The 21,013-nt window shown below is 49.5% G+C and overlaps 1 protein-coding gene across 1 annotated transcript in view; it reads left to right on the forward strand.

Moving 5' to 3' along the window:
* The window catches only part of piwil2 (piwi-like RNA-mediated gene silencing 2), a 60,503-nt gene extending 59,095 nt beyond the window's left edge, over positions 1-1,408 (forward strand). The window contains exon 23 of the mRNA XM_078429025.1: positions 1,252-1,408. Within this exon, the coding sequence (XP_078285151.1) occupies positions 1,252-1,408 (157 nt within the window). The remainder of the gene's footprint in view (positions 1-1,251) is intronic.
* Positions 1,409-21,013: the final 19,605 nt, after the last annotated feature.

Consider the following 21,013-nt stretch of genomic DNA (forward strand, 5'->3'; position numbering starts at 1 on the left):
CAACTCCACTGCAGAGTGAGGCCATGTGCATATTGGAGGAGCAGCACCTCATATTTCACTTGTGTAAGAAAATAACTGCAGATCAAAGGTATTTATTCACAAAATGCTGGAGTAACTCAGCAGGTCAGGCAGCATCTTAGGAGAGAAGGAATGGGTGACGTTTCGGGTCGAGACCCTTCTTCAGACTGATGTCGGGAGGGGGCGGGAGAAAGGAAGGATATAGGTGGAGACAGGAAGATAGAGGGAAAACTGGGAATGGGGAGGGAAAGAGAGGGACAGAGGAACTATCTAAAGTTGGAGAAGTCAATGTTCATACCGCTGGGTTGCAAGCTGCCCAAGCGAAATATGAGGTGCTGTTCCTCCAATTTCTGGTGGGCGTCACCATGGCACTGGAGGAGGCCCATGACAGAAAGGTCAGACTGGGAGTGGGAGGGGGAGTTGAAGTGCTCAGCCACCAGGAGATCAGGTTGGTTAAGGCGGACTGAGCGAATGTGTTGAGCGAAACGATCGCCGAGCCTGCGTTTGGTTTCGCCGATGTAAAGAAGTTCGCTTGGGTAGCCTAAAACCCAGTGGCGTGAATGTTGAAATCTCTCATTTCAAGTGACTTCTACTAACACACCCCTCCCCTCTCCCCTCCCCCGTCCTCCAACCTAGTCGTTTAACCGGTTCCACAGTTCATTGTATTGTATGTGTCTTGAGATCACACCTTCCCTAACAAATGGCCTACCAGGGCACCACCCTGCCTGAAGTCATTTGTGGCCAGGTCTTCATTTGCCTCTTGCTCTTCACCCCTCCCCAAACCCCCTACTTTCAGTCTGGAGAAGGGTCTCGACTCAAAATGTCACCTATCCTTTTTCTCCGGAGATGCTGCCTCACCTGCTTAGTTTTAGTTTCGAGATACAGTGCGGAAACTGGCCCTTCGGCCTAGCACGTTCGCGCTGACCACATTAATGCTATCCAACACTAGGGACAGTTTACACTTATCCCAAGCTAATTAACCTACAAACCTGCACGTCTTTAGAGTGCGGGAGGAAACCGAAGATCTCGGAGAAAATACACGGGCTCACAGGGAGAACGTACATGTTCCGTACAGACAACGCCCTTAGTCGGGATGGAACCCGGGTCTCCGGCGCTGCGTTCGCTGCTAGACAGCAACTCTACCGCCGCGCCACCGTGACGCCCCCACTCCAGCACGCTGCGGCCGTCCTTTCGTTCCCGCTCCCAGTGTAAACCTTGGCTTTTGTGTTGCAGGCTCACCTTCAAGCTGTGCCACCTGTACTGGAACTGGTCGGGCACCATCCGCGTGCCGGCGCCCTGCAAGTACGCCCACAAGCTGGCCTTCCTGTGTGGCCAGTCCCTGCACCAGGAGCCGTCCGCCCTGCTGTCCGAGCTGCTGTTCTACCTGTGAGGCCCTGGGTGGGTCGCTGCTCCATGCCGGCGGGTGGCCCATCGGCAGAGGGTGGCCCATCACACACACAGCCATGTGATGCGGGCGGCAGCCCTGATCAAGGTGCAACGTCGGCTCGTTTTCCACCCAAAACCTTTTCTTTTTTTTTTTTGTTGCTTATCTTGGCTGCAGAAATATGTTTGACTTTAAAATATCTTTGTTTCCCGAGTAACGCATGATTAGAAGGAAATGGCAGGGCAAGCTGGTGAGGAAACGAACACAATGGCTTGCCTGAAACAGAGAGCATATTTACCTGGAAGATAAATATTGTCTGCAACAATGAGTGCTACTAATGGGCTCCCTCCCCAAGCCACAGACTGGGTTTTACAGCTTCAAATGTGGCTCGAGTGCAAGCTTCTTCACTGAGTGCCAAAGAACGCCCATGTCTTTATTGTGACAGTCTCGTGGTTCCAGTGAGGGTCACGGTGACGCAGCTGGTAGAGCCGCTACCTCACGGCACCAGAGATCCTGGTTCCATCCTGACCACGGGCGCTGTCTGTGTGGAGTTTGCACATTTTCACCGTGACCGCGTGGGTTTCCTCCGGGTGCTCCGGTTTCCTCCCACATCCCAAAGACCTGTGGGTTTGTAGGTGAATTGGCCCTGGTGTGTCGGGAGTGGACGGGAAAGTGGGATAACATAGAACTAGTGTGAACGGGCGATCGCTAGTTGGTGCGGACTCGTGGGCAGAAGGTCCTGTTTCCAGGCTGTGTCTTTCAGTCAGAAATTCAATTCAATAGTTCTGGGCAACGGTCTGAGGCAGAAACCATGAGTGCCCATCTTAGACTGAGCAGTAGTCCATTTTGTACCTTCCAATCCCAGAACCGTCCCTCTGTCTGAACTCTCCAGGACTCTCACATTCTCATTTCATTACAGATATATAAATCGAGTCCCAAACGACTAAGGAACATATTGATGCTGCTTTTCAATTGCACCTGCTCCTTCTCTTAAGACCATAAAGACTTTGGAGCAGAACTGGGCAATTCAACCCATTGAATCTACTCCACCATTCAATCATGGCTGATCTATTTTCCCCCTCAACCGCATTCTCTTGCCTTCTCATTGTAACATTTGACGCCCTTACTAATCAAGAGCCTAGCAATCTCTCCTTAAAAATACCCAATGACCAAAAAATACTCTGCAGCCTTGTGTGGCAATGAATTCCACAGATTCACCACCGTCTGACTAAAGAAATTGCTCCTCATCTCCATTTTGAAGGTACATCCTTTTTTTCCCCAAAGGCTTTCACACATTGGTTCCTTGACTGCTCATCGTCTTTGTCTAAGCATGAATCTCACTCTTGGGTTTTGAAGTCTTTCATTGACGTCCCCAGCAGTATTTTGTGCAGAGGTTGGGGGCTCCATTGTTGAGCTTTCCCAGTGTAGCATCACTGGTGTGATGTGATCATACCGAGCGGTGGACCAGCTCGCTGGCTGTACACCCTCGCACCTCGCACCCCGCCCCATCTCCCCACAGCCTGACCTGCAGGAGGCAAGAATGGCTTAACACCACTGGAGGACAGACACGAAATGCTGGAGAAACTCAGCGGGTCAGGCGGCATTTCTGGATAGAAGGAATGGGTGACGTTTTTGGGTCGAGGCCCCTCTTCAGACTGAGAGTCAGGGGAGAGGGAGACACAGAGATATGGAAGGGTAAAGTGTGAAACCAAGAGATCAGATGGGAAGAAGTTTAAGGAAGATGTTGAATAGATCATTGTTTACTAGAGGAAGGTGGCAACGAAGCACACAAAGAATAAAACTGGTGGTTTATTCTCAGTAGTGTTTGCTCATCCCACCCCACCACCTCCACACCGTCTGGTCACTATTACTCAGTTGGGAGTGATGCATTGGTCACTTTGTCTGCCCCTCTATTCTGCACAGGTGTGAAAGTAAGGATGTGGGTCTCGTATTGAACAGATTTCTCAACTTGCCAATGCTGGGAAACCCGCAAACCCTTAGAAAGCTCAATTCAGTCGAGGCTTTCACTTTTCTCATTCCTTATTTAACGTGTTGCATTAGTTTCCTCCATATTCCTTGCTAGCACGGAGCACGCTGTCCAAGCTGGGTTGGGAGTGGGGCCTAGTACTATGCAACCTCCGTTAGGCCCGCGGGCCGAATACTTCACAAGGGCGGTCCCGTACAGGACAAACCAATTTAGCCCGAAGTACGGGATGTCCCGGCTAATACGGGACAGTTGGCAACCCTAGTGCCGCCTCAGAGGACTTGCCCAAGCCTGGACCCACGCAGCACTCATCTCTGTAACTCTGAGTAGAAATAAGGGGCGAGCTTTTCTTGCAAGCATCCACGAGTTGCCCAACTTGTTCTGTCTCTGTGGCGTGCTCTATTGTAATTATTTGGTATGTTACTCAACACGGACTGACCATTACAGCAGTGGGATAATTCTGAAATGGGTTAAGGCACATTCCAGTTCATTGCGTGCTAACCCCAACCTCATCAAAATTAGAGGCCTTTCAGCCCGTCAATGCTACAGAGCCAAAAGATAGACACAAAATGCTGGAGTAACTCAGCCGGGACAGGCAGCATCTCTGGAGAGAAGGAATGGGTGTCGTTTCAGGTCGAGACCCTTCTTCAGACTTCTCGACCCAAAACGTCACCCATTCCTTCTCTCCAGAGATGCTGCCTGTCCTGCGAGTTACTCCAACATTTTGTGTCTATCTTCGATTGAAACCAGTGTCTGCAGTTCCTTCCGATGCAATGCTGTAGAGCCATTCCTTCATTATGGCTGATCTGTCTTCCCATGATCCTACCATTTTTCGTAACTGAGATATTTCTCACTCAAGTTAGATTGATTTCAGTTTTGAAATCATCAGTTTACCTCCCGCCTCCACAGCCTTTTTGTGGAGAACTACATCTCGTGTTGGTCAACCTCTAATTTTGATGTTATGGGGAAGTGTGCGTCTCTGCTCTGAGACTGCGTCTCTGCTCTGAGACTGGTCCCACCCAAACAACAGCACTCTGGGCGATCTGTAATGGTGCAAAAATGCAGTCAGGAACCTCCTGGGGTGTGATCACCCAAACTTCAACTCATTCTCCTCTCACACCATTTACCATCTCCACTTAAACACTGCATCCAGGTTTTACCTGCACTAACTTTGCAGGAGCTGCATGTTAAATATGCAGTTGTGCTGTGGTAGGAAGAGATTCATCCATCTTTGGCCATGCTGGCCCGTCCTTGGCAGAGACTGGACCGCAATGTTTCCCACCAACCAGAGTCCTCTTGCTCCCCTTGTCTCCCCTCTCCCGTAGTTAAAGCCACAGATCTTGGGCTCGTGGATGAACGCGAGGAATTGGGACTCCTGGCTGAGTGTGGGACATCCAGACTCCTGGCTGGAGAGGGAACGCTGGCCACTCCTGCGGTCACACCCTGTCGTTCTTGCCCTCTGAGGAACTTGTGGACACATCGGAGAGATCCCATCAGCAGCTCTGCAAGCTCCCTGCCCCAGACCACGATCGGAAAACCTGTCCGGGTCTGTGGCCGTGCCTCGGTCTCCAACCAGAATGCAAACTCTGCAATCAAAGATCGTCTCAACGTCGGGAAATATCATTCGTGAGCCCGTTTAAACCTGGCAAGCTATCTACGAGGAGATGGACGCAGGAGATGATGAGATGGTGTTGGTGCCTGATTGCAGGCAGCTTGGTGGTGTGAAGCTTTACACTGGCCCAGCCAGCCAGCTGGATAGTCATGCAGCACCGAAAGCCCATCAAGTCCCTTGGGCCCATCAAGTCTGCTCAGACCAAGCATCCATTTACATTAATTCCATTCAAATTCTCTTCCCCTTCATTCCGATCAATTCCCTCCAGCTTCTGCCACACCCTAGTTTACAATGGCCCATTTAACCCGCTGACTAATGCATTGTTTGGGATGTGGGTGGCAGCTAAAGCATGGGGAGAATGTGCAAACTCCAGCAAAACCGCTTCTGAGGTTGGGATTGAAGCCTGGCCTCTGGAGCTGGGAGGCAGTGCCGTTATGCAAGCAGTACAGGTATTGCTCCAGCAAGTTCAGACCTAATGGGAGCAGGAATATGATGCATCCCCTTGGCCTCTCGGCTTGATGCTCGTTGACCCGTTCTTTGGGCTGTGTCCACTCGAGCCGCTGGTCCACTGGTCTTGCTAATTATTCACAAGGACTGGGATCAACTGTTGTTACCCAGAGAAGAGACGTGTTCACAAGCCCCTTCACAAGAAACGTCTCCACAGCTCATTGCCAATTGGCCTGCCCTCATCCGGAGATAGTGTCTGGGTCCCATCCCCTCTAGCCCGAAGGAACTGCTGGTCATCAACATCTAGTCATCCCTTACCATGGTTAAATCTTTAAATGAGACCACGTTATCATTCATTTCAACTCATTCAATTGTTGGGCTATTCAACTAAAACATCCCCGAAAGGTCAGAAATTTACTAAGCAAATTTTCATTGCACCTGAAAGGCATTTGTACCCTTTAATAGATAAGGAGAACCAAATTACATGGAGTCTTCCTGTTGTGGCCTTGCCAAAGCATTGTACACTAATAGCAATATTTCCTAACTCTTGTACTCCCATCTTCTAGATTGGAAACTTTGCTTCCTGTTTTTAAAAAAAAAAGATGCAAGGAACTGTAGATGCTGGTTTACCAAAAAAAACAGTACTGGGGTACCTCTTGAAGGGTCCTGACCTGAAACGTCACCTATCCATGTTCTCCAGAGATGTGGCCTGACCCGCTGAGTTACTCCAGCACTCTGTGAAACGTCACCTGTCCACGTTCTCCAGAAATGTGGCCTGACGTGTTGAGTTACTCCAGCACTCTGTGAAACGTCACCTGTCCATGTTGTCCAGGGATGCTGGCTGACCCACTGAGTTACTCCAGCACTCTGTGCCTCTCTCTTGCTGTGCTTGTACCATGTTCCAAGGGCCACTAAGAGAAGCCGACCAACATATTCTCATTTCACCATTTTTTTTTTTAAACCTTCAAACAACTCCTACCTGACCGAGACCCTTGTATTCTGACTGCTTTCTGTCCATAGATCTTCCTCAAACTGTGCCCCCAGTCTATTATTTCCAAATATTGTACGATCAAATTTTCCAACTCTGCACTTCATCCCTGCTGCTGATTCTGATGTATCTAACCTCCCTTCAAAAAGCCTTCCTCTTTTTTCCAGCCATCATCTCTCCATCAAAACTCTGAAAACCTAAATCTGCTTGGGCAGAAGCAACAAAGTGTTGTAACCACATGTTCCATAAGAGATTCAAGCAACCCCCCCTCCCCCCGCCCCCCCACTGCTTCATGAATCAGACCATGGCTTTAGAAGTTCAAGGAGCTGAATTAGGCCATTCGGCCCATCATGTCTACTCCACCATTCAATCATGGCTGATCTATCTTTCCCTCTCAACTCCATTCTCCTGCCTTCTCCCCATAACCCCTGACATCCTTGCTAATCAAGAATCTGTCAATCTCCACCTTAAAAATATCCATTGACTTGGCCTCCACAGCCGTCTGTGGCAAAGAATTCCACAGATTCACCATCCTCTAACAAAATTTCTCCTCACCTTTCTGAAGGTACGTCCTTTTATTCTGAGGCTGTGGCTAAACTCTCCCGCTAGTGTGAAACATCCTCTCCATAACTATCCAGGCCTTTCACTATTCGGTAAGTTTCAATGAGGTCCCCCCCTCATCCTTCCTAACTCGAGCCAGTACAGGCCCAGTGCTGTCAAATGCTCATCATATGTTAACCCACTCCCATTAGTTCATGCAGCATCTTGCCAGCAATGCTTACATCCAGACAAGCCACTTTCATTGTAGGCGTCCTTAGTTTCCCGGCTCTGCTACCGATGTACTGTTACTTTTATTCAAAATCTGTGGTTTCCACAGTAGTTTGCCAAATTTCTGCCCTATTCTACAGTCGTGCATTGCTTTCAGTCAATGCCCCGTCTTAATGCAACTTCTTCTCCAGATTGCTCCCTTCTCTCCCTTCCCATCCACTTCATATCAACACAGTCACGCCAGAGGCTGAAGCTTTAGCACCGTACAGGATTCCCTTACCTCCGGACTATTAGCCTCACAACCTTTCTGTTTCTTTCCAAACATCTGATAACTCCTCCATTTCCCCCTCCGTCCCAATGTCTGCTGGACTCCAGATGAACTTGGAGTTGGTGTTACTTAAGTCACTTGAACTTGTCATTCCCTCAGCTCTGCTTTGGCATATCAGTCTAACCTTGCCTTAGATATTTAATTGACAAAGGTTTAGTTAATTCATTTGCCTGTTTTAAACCAATTGATTTAACTATTTAAAGTTATTGATTTAATAAGGAACAAGCTTTAGGTTCCTGGATTTTGCCACTGTAGATCTCTATAGTGGATTGTGGTTAATTTGGTGAATTTGTTTGTTTGTGCTAATTACCTAAACACGATGGTAATCATTGCATTCTTGTATTTAAAGAGATGTTTCCCACCCCCCCACCCCCCATGTTAATGCACTAGATATGATCTGTGATTGAACTATGTTAAAGATTTAGGATGGATTCTCTGCCAGGCACTTCAATATCTAAGCCTTAGCTTTACAAATTGGCATCCATATCTTGGATAGATCATCACAAGTTGGTCTGCATTTAGCTATCGCCCAGCACTGCATGCCACAAGCAAGTGGCTTAACCCCTCACATCCATGCAGGCTCTTTGAGAGAGCTTTCCATTCATTGTGTTCCATCTAACCTTGCAAATACTTCTGTTTGGGTGAATGCATCCAATTTCTTTTATTTGAAAGTTGCCATTGAATTTGTTTCCACTGACCCTCCAGAGGGTGCATTCTGGAAAAATACATGTTGTATGAAAATAAAATATTTGTTCTGCTTCTTCGACCAGTTTTCTTCCAAGTGGTCTTAAACTTGTTCTTGATCTGCAAGGACACTTCTGTGGAAGAGAGAAACATAGAAACATAGAAACATAGAAAACAGGTGCAGGAGTAGGCCATTCGGCCCTTCGAGCCATGAGAATATGATCATGGCTGATCATGCAGAATCAGTACCCCGTTCCTGCTTTCTCCCCATAACCCTTGACTCCGTTAGTCCAAAGAGCTGTATCCAACTCTCGAATACATCCAGTGAATTGGCCTCCACTGCCTTCTGTGACAGTTAATTCCGCAGATTCACAACACTGGGTGGAAAAGATTTTCCTCATCTCAGTCCTAAATGGCTTACCCCTTAATCTTAAACTGTGACCTCTGGTTCTGGATTCCCCCAACATCGGGAACATTTTCCTGCATCCAGCCTGTCCTATCCCTTAATAAAGTTATATGTTTCTATAAGATCCCCTCTCATCCTTCTAAATTCCAGTGGATACAAGTCTAGTGGAGAAGTCACTGACTGTTCAAGGCAGAACATTGTGAAAGAGGTTTCTTGCCCGGGAGCCAAGGCCGTGTGCAGATAGACCCAGCCATGCTGTTCTGCAGCTTGCGTGGGTCTGCTGCCTTCTGTTCGTGTGACCATTTCCACCTTGTGCCACAAGTTAACCACTGGTGGTTTGGTTCAGGAGCTCAAATCCAGTTGTCCATTGCACTGCTCATTAGTAGCAGCACCAAGGCAATACCTGTTTTTTGTTTAGCTTAGAGCTAACAGTGCGGAAACAGGCCCTTCGGCCCACCGAGTCCGTGCTGACCAGCGATCCCCGCTCATTAACACTACCCTACAAACACCAGGGACAATTTACATTTACACCGAGCCAATTAACCTGCAAACCTGCACGTCTTTGGAGTGTGGGAGGAAACCGAAGATCTTGGAGAAAACCCGCGCAGGCACGGGGAGAACGTACAAACTCCGTACAGGCAGCTCCTGTAGTCGGGATCGAACCCGGGTCTCCGGCGCTGGTCGGTGTGGACTCGGTGGGCCTAAACACCTGTTTTTAGGCTGTACCTCTATAAACTAAAGGTTCTTCAGCATGGAATGTTGCCTCTGCCGATTTCCACAGGTGCTGCCTGAGTGCTTCCATCATTTTCTGTTCTTCCTTGGGATTTCCAGGTCATTTAATTTTCATTTCCCACGTGGTTAGAACCTGCTCTGTAAGTTTTGCAAGGTAAGGTTAAAGGGTGGTGAATCTGTGGGATTCTTTGCCACAGAAGGTTGTGGAGGCAAGGTCGGTGGATATGTTTAAGGCAGAGATAGATAGATAGATTATTGATTAGTGCGGGTGTCAGTAGTTATGGGGGAGAAGGTAGGAGAATGGGGTTGGGAGGGAGAGATAGATCAGCCATGATTGAATAGTGTAAGAAAATAACTGCAGATGCTGGTACAAATCGAAGGTATTTATTCACAAAATGCTGGAGTAACTCAGCAGGTCAGGCAGCGTCTCAGGAGAGAAGGAATGGGTGACGTTATGGGTCGAGACCCTTCTTCCATGATTGAATGGTGGAGTAGACTTGATGGGCCGAATGGCCTAATTCTGCTCCTATCACTTACGACTTTCCCAGGCCTCCTAAGTGACCAAAATGGGTTGGGTTTTTTTGTGTTAATTGTAGATGTGATGTCGTGTTTTTTTGTGGTTGTGTTCTATGTGTGTGTGGGGTGGGGTGGGACAAATTGTAAATCTGTCCCTTCCGAACGGAGACCCGACCTTTGTTTTCTGGGTGGTGTCTCCGTTCCTGCTGCGGCCTACCATCGGCCAAACTCCTGGAGCTGACGGCCTCCAGGGCTCTGGTTCGCAGAGCTCGCGGACCGGACTCGCCATCAGCCGAGGCTGCGGGAGCGGCTGCGACTCGCCTTCGGCTTGGGCCGTGTGGATGCCGACATTGGGAGCTCCGGCAGCGGCAGCATGTTCGCCCGCACCGGATCGTGGGGCTTGGGTCGGGCCGCCCCGGACATTTCACCATCCGGCGCGGCCTGGAACCTGGCAACCTCAACAGCCTGACCGTGGGAGAAGACAGCAGGGGAAGAGAAAAGACATTAGGAACAGGGGACATACAACGAGATCTGGGTGTCCTAGTGCATCAGTCACTGAAAGGAAGCATGCAGGTACAGCAGGCAGTGAAGAAAGCCAATGGAATGTTGGCCTTCATAACAAGAGGAGTTGAGTATAGGAGCAAAGAGGTCCTTCTGCAGTTGTACAGGGCCCTAGTGAGACCGCACCTGGAGTACTGTGTGCAGTTTTGGTCTCCAAATTTGAGGAATGATATTCTTGCTATTGAGGGCGTGCAGCGTAGGTTTACTAGGTTAATTCCCGGAATGGCGGGACTGTCATATGTTGAAAGACTGGAGCGACTAGGCTTGTATACACTGGAATTTAGAAGATTTAGAAGGATGGGAGGAGATCTTATCGAAACGTATAAGATTATTAAGGGGTTGGACATGTTAGAGGCAGGAAACATGTTCCCAATGTTGGGGGAGTCCAGAACAAGGGGCCACAGTTTAAGAATAAGGGGTAGGCCAGTTAGAACTGAGATGAGGAAAAACTTTTTCAATCAGAGTTGTGAATCTGTGAAATTCTCTGCCTCAGAAGGCAGTGGAGGCCAATTCTCTGAATGCATTCAAGAGAGAGCTGGATAGAGCTCTAAAGGATAGCGGAGTCATGGGGTTATGGGGAGAAGGCAGGAACGGGGTACTGATTGAGAATGATCAGCCATGATCACATTGAATGGCGGTGCTGGCTCGAAGGGCCAAATGGCCTCCTCCTGCACCTATTGTCTATTGACATTCTGGCCTTCCATCACAGTGAGGAGGTGACTGGAGGAGGCTCACTGTGATGGATGTTTCTTTTTTGTTGTGTTTTGTGTTGGTTTGAGGTTGTGTCATTTGCTTATTTTATTGCTCTTATTGTTGGACTGTGGGTGACGAAATCTCGTTTGTTTTTTGGATGACAAATAAAAATATCCTGAATCCTGAATCCTGAGTGACACGCATTCACAGCCTGACCGCAGATGGGGGATTTGAAACCAGTCCCCTGTTGAATTATTCAGAGTGTTGCTGCGTCCCCAGGTGACGTGACTGACTGCTGCTTGTCCTTGCTCGCCTGCTGGTTCACTGCATCTCACTTTCAGCTCTCACCTTGCCCCCCTCCTTCCAGAAGCTCCACAGCGTCTGTGTTATTTTGGCCTTATACTTTACGTGGGAGGCTGTCAGGGTTTGTTAACACTTCTATACAGCTATTTGCGTTGTGTTTACCATCTTGAAATCAGTCTCAATCTACCTTCTTTGGCAGCTTTATTCACAAAATGCTGGAATAACTCAGCAGGTCAGGCAGCATCTCAGGAGAGAAGGAATGGGCGACGTTTCGGTTCTATCCCCCTGGTAGTGTCCACTTCCTCTGGCAGCTTGTTCCATACACCCACCGCCTTTTGCGTGGAAAAAGTTACCACTCGGATTCTTATTAAACCTTTTCCACTTCACCTTAAACCTATGTACTCTGGTCCTCGAGTCACTACTCTGGGCAAGAGACTCTGTGCATCTATCTACCCGATCTATTCCTCTCACGATTTTATACATGATAGTGTACTCAATAACTAGAAAGCAGTGATTAGGTTAAATGAGCAAGAATCTGAAGTGGATCGTTCAGTGGCTCTGAGTGTGTGACTGTGTGTGTGTAACTGTGTGTGTCTGTGTGTGACTGACTGTGTGTGTGACTGACTGTGTGTGTGTGTGTGTGACTGTGTGTGACTGATAGTGTGTGTGAGTGTGACTGTGTGTGTGAGTGACTGACTGCGTGACTGTGACTGCGTGTGTGTGTTATAAATACCAGCTTGACCTTGTTTCCGTTGTTCAACCTGTTTCTGCCGAGCAGGTCTTTAACAGAGTGCAGCAGGAGGAACTCAGTGGGTCAGGCAGCATCTGTGGAGGGGAATTGACAGACTCACATTGGCCACCCACGTGGCCTTGGCCGGCTGCCCAATCACTTCCCTCTGCCTCTTCATATTTAAGCAGGCGTTATAAGATCTGCACACCACCCACACAGGTAGTGTAACATCACTGAGCAGGGAACTGGACAGCTGATATTTCAGGTCAGGACGGTAGACACAAAATGCTGGAGTAACTCCATCTGTCTGCGTTGGGGGGGGTGTATGTGGGGGGGGGGGTATGTGTGTGTGTGGGGGGTGATGTATGTGTGTGGGGGGTGTATGGGTGTGGGGGGTGTATGGGTGTGCGTGGGGTGTGTGCGTGTGGGGGGTGTATGGGTGTGGGGGTGTTTGGGTGTGCGTGTGTGTGGGGGGTGTGTGTGGGTGGGTGTGTGGGGAGAGGGGTGTGTGTGTGGGGTGTGTGTGTGTGTGGGGTGTGTGTGTGGGGGGTGTGTGTGTGGGGGGTGTGTGTGTGGGGGGTGTGTGTGTGTGGGGGGTATGTGTGTGTGGGGGGGGGTATGTGTGTGTATGGGGTGGGGGTGTGTGTGGGGGGTTATGTGTGTGTGTGGGGTGGGTGTGGGGGTGTGGGGTGGGGTGTGTGTGGGGTGGGGTGTGTGTGGGGTGGGGGTGTGTGTGGGGGTGGGGGTGTGTGGGGGGGGGGTGGGGGGGGTGTGTGTGTGGGGGGGTTATGTGTGTGTATGGGGTGGGGGTGTGTGGGGTGGGGGTGTGTGGGGGGGGTTATGTGTGTGGGGGGGGTTATGTGTGTGGGGGGGGGTTATGTGTGTGGGGGGGTTATGTGTGTGTGGGGGGGGTGTGTGTGTGGGGGGTGTGTGTGGGGAGTGTGTGTGGGGGGTGTGTGTGGGGGGTGGGTGTGTGTGTGTGTGGGGGGGGTGTGGTGGGGGGGGTTGTGTGTGGGTGGGGGGTGGGGGAGGGGTTGTGTGTGTGGGGGAGGGGGGTTGTGTGTGGGTGGGGGGGTGTGTGTGGGTGGGGGGGGGGGTTGTGTGTGGGTGGGGGGGGTTGTGTGTGTGTGTGTGGGGGGGTATGTGTGTGTGTGTGGTGGGGGGGTGTGGGGTGTGTGTATTTGTGAGGGGGGGTTGTGTGTGTGGGGGGGGGGTGTGTGTGTGGGGGGTGTGGGGTGTGTGGTGTGTGTATTTGTAAGGGGGGGTTGTGTGTGGGGGGGGGGTGGTGTGTGTGGTGTGTGTGTGTGTGTGGGGGGGTGCGCCTTTAAGGGGCGGGGCTGGAGTGTCGCAAACTCAGGTTAGAATCCCTGAACCGATACATTTTAGCGGCGGCGGCGGCGAAGACCCGGAGCGGATCCGCGGGGAACCCGGAGAGCGGATTGACGGAGCGGTGAAGACGTGGATCTCGGGCAGCGGACACCCTCAGTTCCGGCTTCATCCCGAGCCGGCAACGTCCACCCGGAGCCGGGGAGCGGAGCGGAGCCACACGGGCGGCCGGCCGGCAAGGTCAGGTAGGCGGGCGGCGAGGGGAGGGGAGGGGAGGGGAGGGGAGGGGAGGGAGGGGAGGGGAGGGAGGGGAGGGCCGGCACATGGATGGATGGCTGGGCTGGGCCGGGCAGCGCGGCTCTGGGGCCAGGAGGATGGGACGTGTCACTGATGCCAGTGGGTGGGGGGTGGGTGGGGGATGGGGTGGGGGTGGGGTGGGGTGGGGGTGGGGGTGGGTGGGGTGGGGTGGGGATGGGGTGGGGATGGGGTGGGGTGGGGGTGGGGGTGGGGGTGGGGATGGGACGTGTACACAGAAACACACAACATAGACGCAGGAGTAGGCCACTCGGCCCTTCGAGACAGCACCGCCATTCATTGTGATCATGGCTGATCATTCTCAATCAGTGCGTCTGACCCCTGTGTGTGGCTGTGTGTGTGCGTGTGGCTCTGTGTGACTGTATGTGGCTCTGTGTGTGTGTGTGGCTCTGTGTGTGTATGTGGCTCTCTGTGTGTGGCTCTGTGTGTGTGACTGTGTGTGTGTGGGGGGACGGTGTAGAGGGGGGCTTCACTCTGTGTCTGACCCCAGGTGTGCGTGTGTGTGTGTGTGAGAGGGGACGGTGTGGAGGGGGCTTCACTCTGTGTCTACCTGTCTATCTATTGTCTAAAGGCCAAGCTGTGAAAGGCGCGCTTGCTATCCTGTGAGTTTAGTGGCATTTGTCAACCTTGGTGGTCATAGAGTGATACAGTATGGAAACAGGCCCTTCGCCCAACTTGCCCACAACAGCCAACATGTCCCAGCTACACTAGTCCCACCTGCCTGCGCTTGGCCCATACCCTCCAAACCTGTCCTATCCATGTACCTGTCTAACTGTTTCGTAAACGTTGTGATAGTCCCAGCCTCAACTACCTCCTCCGGCAGCTCGTTCCATACCACCCACCCTCTGTGTGGAAAAGTTACCCCTCAGATTCCTATTAAATCTTTTCCCCTTCACCTTGAACCTATGTCCTCTGGTCCTCGATTCCCCTACTCTGGGCAAGAGACTCTGTGCGTCTACCGATCTATTCCTCTCATGATTTTGTGCACCTCTATAAGTTCGTCCCTCATCCTCCTGCGCTCCATGGAATAGAGACCCAGCCTGCTCAACCTCTCCCTGTAGCTCAGGCCCTCTAGTCCCGGCAACTTCCTCGTAAATCTTCTCTGAACCCTTTCAAGTTTGGCAATATATTTCCTGTAACATGGTGCCTAGAAGTATAATTGTACTTATGCCTGTAAAAACAAAATACCCAGTCCTTGTACGAGTCCCATTGGCATCCTGATGAGTTTCATTGTCTTTAACTCAAGGAAGGAGATGAGGAATTTCTTTAGTCAGAGGGTGGTGAATCTGTGGTGTTACAGACTTCTCAAGGCGCTCCCGACCCGAGACCCGGCCCTGTTATGGGTGAGAATCAGGCCTTTCGGCCCATCGAGTCCACCCCGCCATTCAATCATGGCCGATCGTTGCCTCCTAATCCCATTTTCCGCCCTTCTCCCCATAACCCGTTCTAATCAAAGATTTGTCTATCTCTGCCAGACAAATATCCACTGACTTGGCCGCTGTGGCAACGAGTTCCACAGATTAACTATCCTCTGACTACAGAAGTTCCTCCTCTCCTCCTTATTAAAAGAGTGCCCTTTAATTCTGAGGCTGTGACCTCTGGTCCTAGACTCTCCCACCAGTGGAAACATCCTCTCCACATCCACTTAACAACGGCATGTTTCCTTTATCATTGTTACTTTTTGCTTATCTTTCATTCATTGTTCTTTGTCTTTCTCCAATCATCGTCTGTATCTCTCGTTTCCCTTATCCTGACCAGTCCTGAAGAAGGGTCTCGACCTGAAACGTCACCCATTCCTTCTCTCCAGCGATGCTGCCTGACCCGCTGACGTTACTCCAGCGTTTTGTGTCCACGGTTTAAACCAGCATCTGCAGTTCCTTCCTGCACACTCCACTCTATGCCTAGAGTTGCTAGAATGTGTGGACTGTAACACCCGTGCCCTGGGAGAGTGTGATGGTACAGTGGGCACTTAGAAATAAAAGCACCTTGAGTCAGGCAGATCTGTGGAGAGAGGAACGGGGAATGGTACCGCTCCGTGACCTCCGTCAAGTCAAGTCAAATTTATTTGTCACATACACATACTCGATGTGCAGTGAAATGAAAGTGGCAATGCCTGCGGGTTGTGCACAAAAAGAATTGCAGTTACAGCATATAAATAAAGTAATAAGTTACTAAACATAGCACAAAAAGTGTCGACAAAATTTAGTCTCTGGGGTTATAAAAGTTGACAGTCTGATGGCCTGTGGAAGAAGCTCCGTCTCATCTCTCCGTTTTCACAGCGTGACAGCGGAGGCGTTTGCTGATCGTAGCATCTGGAACAGTCCGTTACTGGGGTGGCAGGGGTCCCTCATGATCTTGCTTGCTCTGGATCTGCACCTCCTGATGTATAGGTCCTGCAGGGGGACGAGTGTAGTTCCCATGGTGCGTTCTGCCGAATGCACTACTCTCTGCAGGGCCATCCTGTCCTGGCAGAGCTGTTCCCAAACCAGACTGTAATGTTGCCGGACAGGATGCTCTCTACAGCCCCAGAGTAGAAGCAATGAAGGATCCTCAGCGACACTCTGAATTTCCTCAGTTGTCTAAGGTGGTAAAGGCGTTGCTTTGCCTTACCCACCAGTGCGGCAATGTGCGTTGCCCACGTCAGATCCTCTGCGATGCGGACTCCCAAGTATTTGAAACTCGGTACTCAGAGTCTATGATCATCCTGAACTATGAACAGCTGCACCTTCCGCAGGTGCTGCCTGACCTGTGGAGAGTCCCCAGTGATACCTTCCGCAGGTGCTGCCTGACCTGTGGAGAGTCCCCAGTGATTACCTGCTTCGGTCCCAGCGTCAGCAGGTTTTGTGTTTCATTCACAGTTACATTCAGTAATTTTCATTTACTGGGGTACAGTACAGGTGGGGATGGATCTGTCAGTATAATACTGGGGTACAGTACAGGTGGGGATGGATCTGTGTATAACACTGGGGTACAGTACAGGTGGGGATGGATCTGTGTATAACACTGGGGTACAGTACAGGTGGGGGTGTATAACACTGGGGTACAGTACAGGTGGGGATGGATCTGTCAGTATAACACTGGGGTACAGTACAGGTGGGGATGGATCTGTGTATAACACTGGGGTACAGTACAGGTGGGGATGGATCTGTCAGTATAACACTGGGGTACAGTACAGGTGGGGGTGTATAACACTGGGGTACAGTACAGGTGGGGACGGGTCTGTGTGTATAACACTGGGTACAGTACAGGTGGGGGTGTATAACACTGGGGTACAGTACAGGTGGGGGTGTATAACACTGGGGTACAGTACAGGTGGGGACGGGTCTGTGTATAACACTGGGGTACAGTACCGGTGGGACGGATGTGTGAATAACACTTGTTAAAGTTCGATTCTAATAGACAGACAACAATACTATAAAGTGGTAACACATTAGAGTCTTTATCACGCCAGTGGGAGTGGGAGAGCTGCAACATACTAGCAGTCACTCGAGGACCCCACTCACCTACACAGTGTTTCAGTAACATTTTTATACACCAAATACAATGGGTTTTTAGAAGTGATAACAGAACCAGACACCCACACAGGTGGTCTTGCAAGAGGATAGGAGTTCAATGAATCATCACCCACTATCACTGGCCATTGTCCCAGGTCATTAATTCAGTCTATTAACATAAACACATCTTCTTGGAGCTCAACCTTGTGGTAATTGTTAAGAGGCTCAGTGCTCTTCCTTTGTATCCGTTTCCTGTCCTTTGTAAGACCACAACACCCCATCTGCAATCTCAAGCTGGCATCTACACAGAGGTAGACTTGCCCGCATCTGAGGTATGCAATTTAATTTAGTGACAGTTCATCATGATGTAGCATTTGGTCACATACACCTTAACCCTTAAATCCCCTTTTCTCCTTTACACACTGGGGTACAGTACCGGTGGGGATGTATAACACTAGGGTACAGTATTGAACTGAAAGAAGCATGTTCCAGGCACCCACCACCCTCTGTGGTAAAAACATGACACACACATTTCATTTAAACTTTGCCCTTCTCACCTTAAACCTGAGCCCTCTTGTAATTGATTTTTCAAATGGTTCTGACTGAGTAACCTATCCAAGCCTCTCATAATTTTACACACTTACATCAGGATTCCCAGCAACCACCGACATTCTGATTTAACCATCTACGTCTGTCCAACCTCTCCCTGTAATAATACCTTCTAAACCAGGCATCATTCTGGTAAATGTGTAGGAAGGAACTGCAGATGGAGTCTGCCTTTAACTGCACCTGGAGTACTGTGTGCAATTTTGGTCTCCTAATTTGAGGAAGGACATTCTTGCTATTGAGGCAGTGCAGCGTGGGTTCACCAGGTTAATCCCCGGGATGGCGGGACTGTCGTATGATGCTTGTATTCACTGGAATTGAGAAGGATGAGAGGGGATCTTATCGGTGCATATAAAATACTTAAAAAATTGGACAGGCTAGATGCAGGAAAAATGTTCTCGATGTTGGGGGGGGTCCAGAACCAGGGGTTGCAGCATTCTATGTTTTTAGACACAAAAAGTCTGACACAGTGTCTTAAGAAGGGTCTCGAACCGAAATGTCACAGATTCCTTCTCTCCTGAGATGCTGCCTAACCCGCTGAGTTACTCCAGCATTTGTGTCATTATTCTAGTAAACCTCCTCTGCCAAAGCTGACCCATCCTTCCTATAATAATAATAATAATATATTCCTATATTTGTCCCACACTGGGGAAATTTACCGGAAATAAATGTAATGGGGGGTGACCAGAACTGCATGCAATACTCCAAATACAGCTGCCAAAAGCCTCTAAAGCTGCATCATGATCTGATACTCAAGTGGATAGTGTATTTGATACGCTTGCTTTCATTGTTTGGGACATTGTGTTGTCACTTCCACTTTGGAGTCCAAGATCTCTCTGTACATTGTGTGCAGGGAGGCACTGCTGATGCTTGTTTAAACTGAAGATAGACACAAAAAGCTGGAGTAACTCAGCTAATGTTTGGAATTCTCCACCTCAACGAGCTGTGGGCCTCAGTCAAGACAGAGATTGATAGATTTCCAAGGAAGAGTAGAAATAAGGAACTGAAGATGCTGGTTTACAAAGTGCTGGAGTAACTCAGTGGGTCAGGCAGCATCTGTGTGGAACATGGATAGGTGACGTTTCACAGAGTGCTGGAGTAACTCAGCGGGTCAGGCAGCATCTCTGGAGAGAAGGAATGGGTGACGTTTCGGGTCAGAGACCCTTCTTCAGACCCAAAACGTCACCTATTCCTGTTCTCCAGAGATTCCGCCTGAGCCGCTGAGTTACTCCAGCTCTGTGTCTGTCTTTAGTGGCAGGGGAGTGTGAGGAGTGAACAGTGGGGCACTAATGCTGTGGGAATGCTGGCGGCCGCAGGCTATTGGAATGTGGAGCGGTCAGACCAGACGTAGAGAGAGAGAGAGAGAGAGAGGGGGCAGCTTTGACGTGTGGTCTCGGCTGGAATGTGGGCAATGCAGTGGCTGCAGTCACTGGGTAAACTCACACACACGTTAACATGATGCCATTCACGCACACACACACTCACTCACTCACACACACACTCTCACACACACGCTCACTCGCACACGCACTCTCACACACTCACTCTCTCTCACACTCTCACTCTCACACTCACTCTCTCACACACTCACTCTCTCACACACTCTCTCTCACACACTCACACTCTCACACACTCACTCTCTCACACACTCACACTCTTTCACACTCTCTCTCACACTCTCCACACAATCACACTCTCACACTCTCTCACACACAATTCTCTCACACACAATCACACTCTCGCTCTCCTCACACACACTCTCGCGCACTCTCTCTCTCTCTCTCTCTCTCTCTCTCTCTCTCTCTCTCTCTCTCTCTCTCTCTCTCTCTCTCTCTCTCTCTCTCTCTCTCTCTCTCTCTCTCTCTCTCTCTCTCTCTCTCTCTCTCTCTCTCTCTCTCTCTCGTCTCTCTCTCTCTCTCTCTCTCTCTCTCTCTCACGCTCACACACTCAATTCAATTTTCAATTTAAAAACATTATTGGCATGATAAGTTACATCGTTATATTGCCAAAGTATAGAACATAACACACATATTTAAAATGCATGAATATAAATACAAGTATACAATGCCCCTGTATAGGGGTAGATATGCCCCTGTACATATATATATATATACACACACGCAATACATTTATAGCCTTTTATTGATTGCTACTCGTTCTTGCAGTTGTAAGCAGTACAGCAAGGTAGCAAGTTTAGCAGGCCAATATTAATTTTCTTAGTGTCAATTAGTGTCAATTTATGTATGAGTGTGTGTGTACATGTTGGTCATTCACTGTCTCTCAGGTTGTGGCATGCTGGTACGTATTGTGCGCCAAGATGTCCCGTATCTCCTTCGCCAAGAATTATTCTTAGTTTTGATATATCATCTAGTTCTTTATAATCTGGGGTCGCCAGACTGAGTTTTTCCAAAGTATATTTTCCTTATTTTGTCGAATTATTTACATTTTAAGAGGAAGTGCACCTCTGATTCAACCTCATCGGTCAAACAGTGACCGTATATTCTATTTTCTCTTGGTTGCCAAGATCTCTTCTGTCTTCCTTTTTCATCTGCCAAATGGCGGCCCCTTAACCTGTACTTGGTGAGGGTCTGTCTCTGCTTTATGTCTCTGACAGTTGAGAGATAGTCTGCCAATTTATAATCTCTTTTTAGGGCACGGTAACATTCTAATCTACTTTGGCTTTTGGTTACTTTATCCCAATGTTCCAGATAGGTTTCTTTGCACTGTTCAATAATTTGGTTCACTCTAACTGGTGATTGGAAAGCAGTGTTGATCTGAGGTATTTATTCACAAAATGCTGGAGTAACTCAGCAGGTCAGGCAGCATCTCGGGAGAGAAGGAATGGGTGACGTTTCGGGTCGAGACCCTTCTTCAGACTGATCTGAGATTCAGTGTTGATCTGAGACTGGTCAAGGTTTAGCTGAGTAGTCTCAGTACCAACTGACACAGGGAGCTCTTTTCTGAGTTCCCCTCTTGGGTTTGGAAGGCTTTGAACTGGAGGGTGTCTGGGGGACTAGATTTAAGGTGATTCCAAAAATGTAGCGCTCGTTTCTGGATATTTATTATCAGTGGGTATCTACCTAATTCCGCCCTACATGCGTTTGTTGGTGTTTTCCTT

This window comes from Rhinoraja longicauda, chromosome 36, assembly GCF_053455715.1.
Source record: "Rhinoraja longicauda isolate Sanriku21f chromosome 36, sRhiLon1.1, whole genome shotgun sequence".
NCBI lineage: Eukaryota > Metazoa > Chordata > Chondrichthyes > Rajiformes > Arhynchobatidae > Rhinoraja > Rhinoraja longicauda.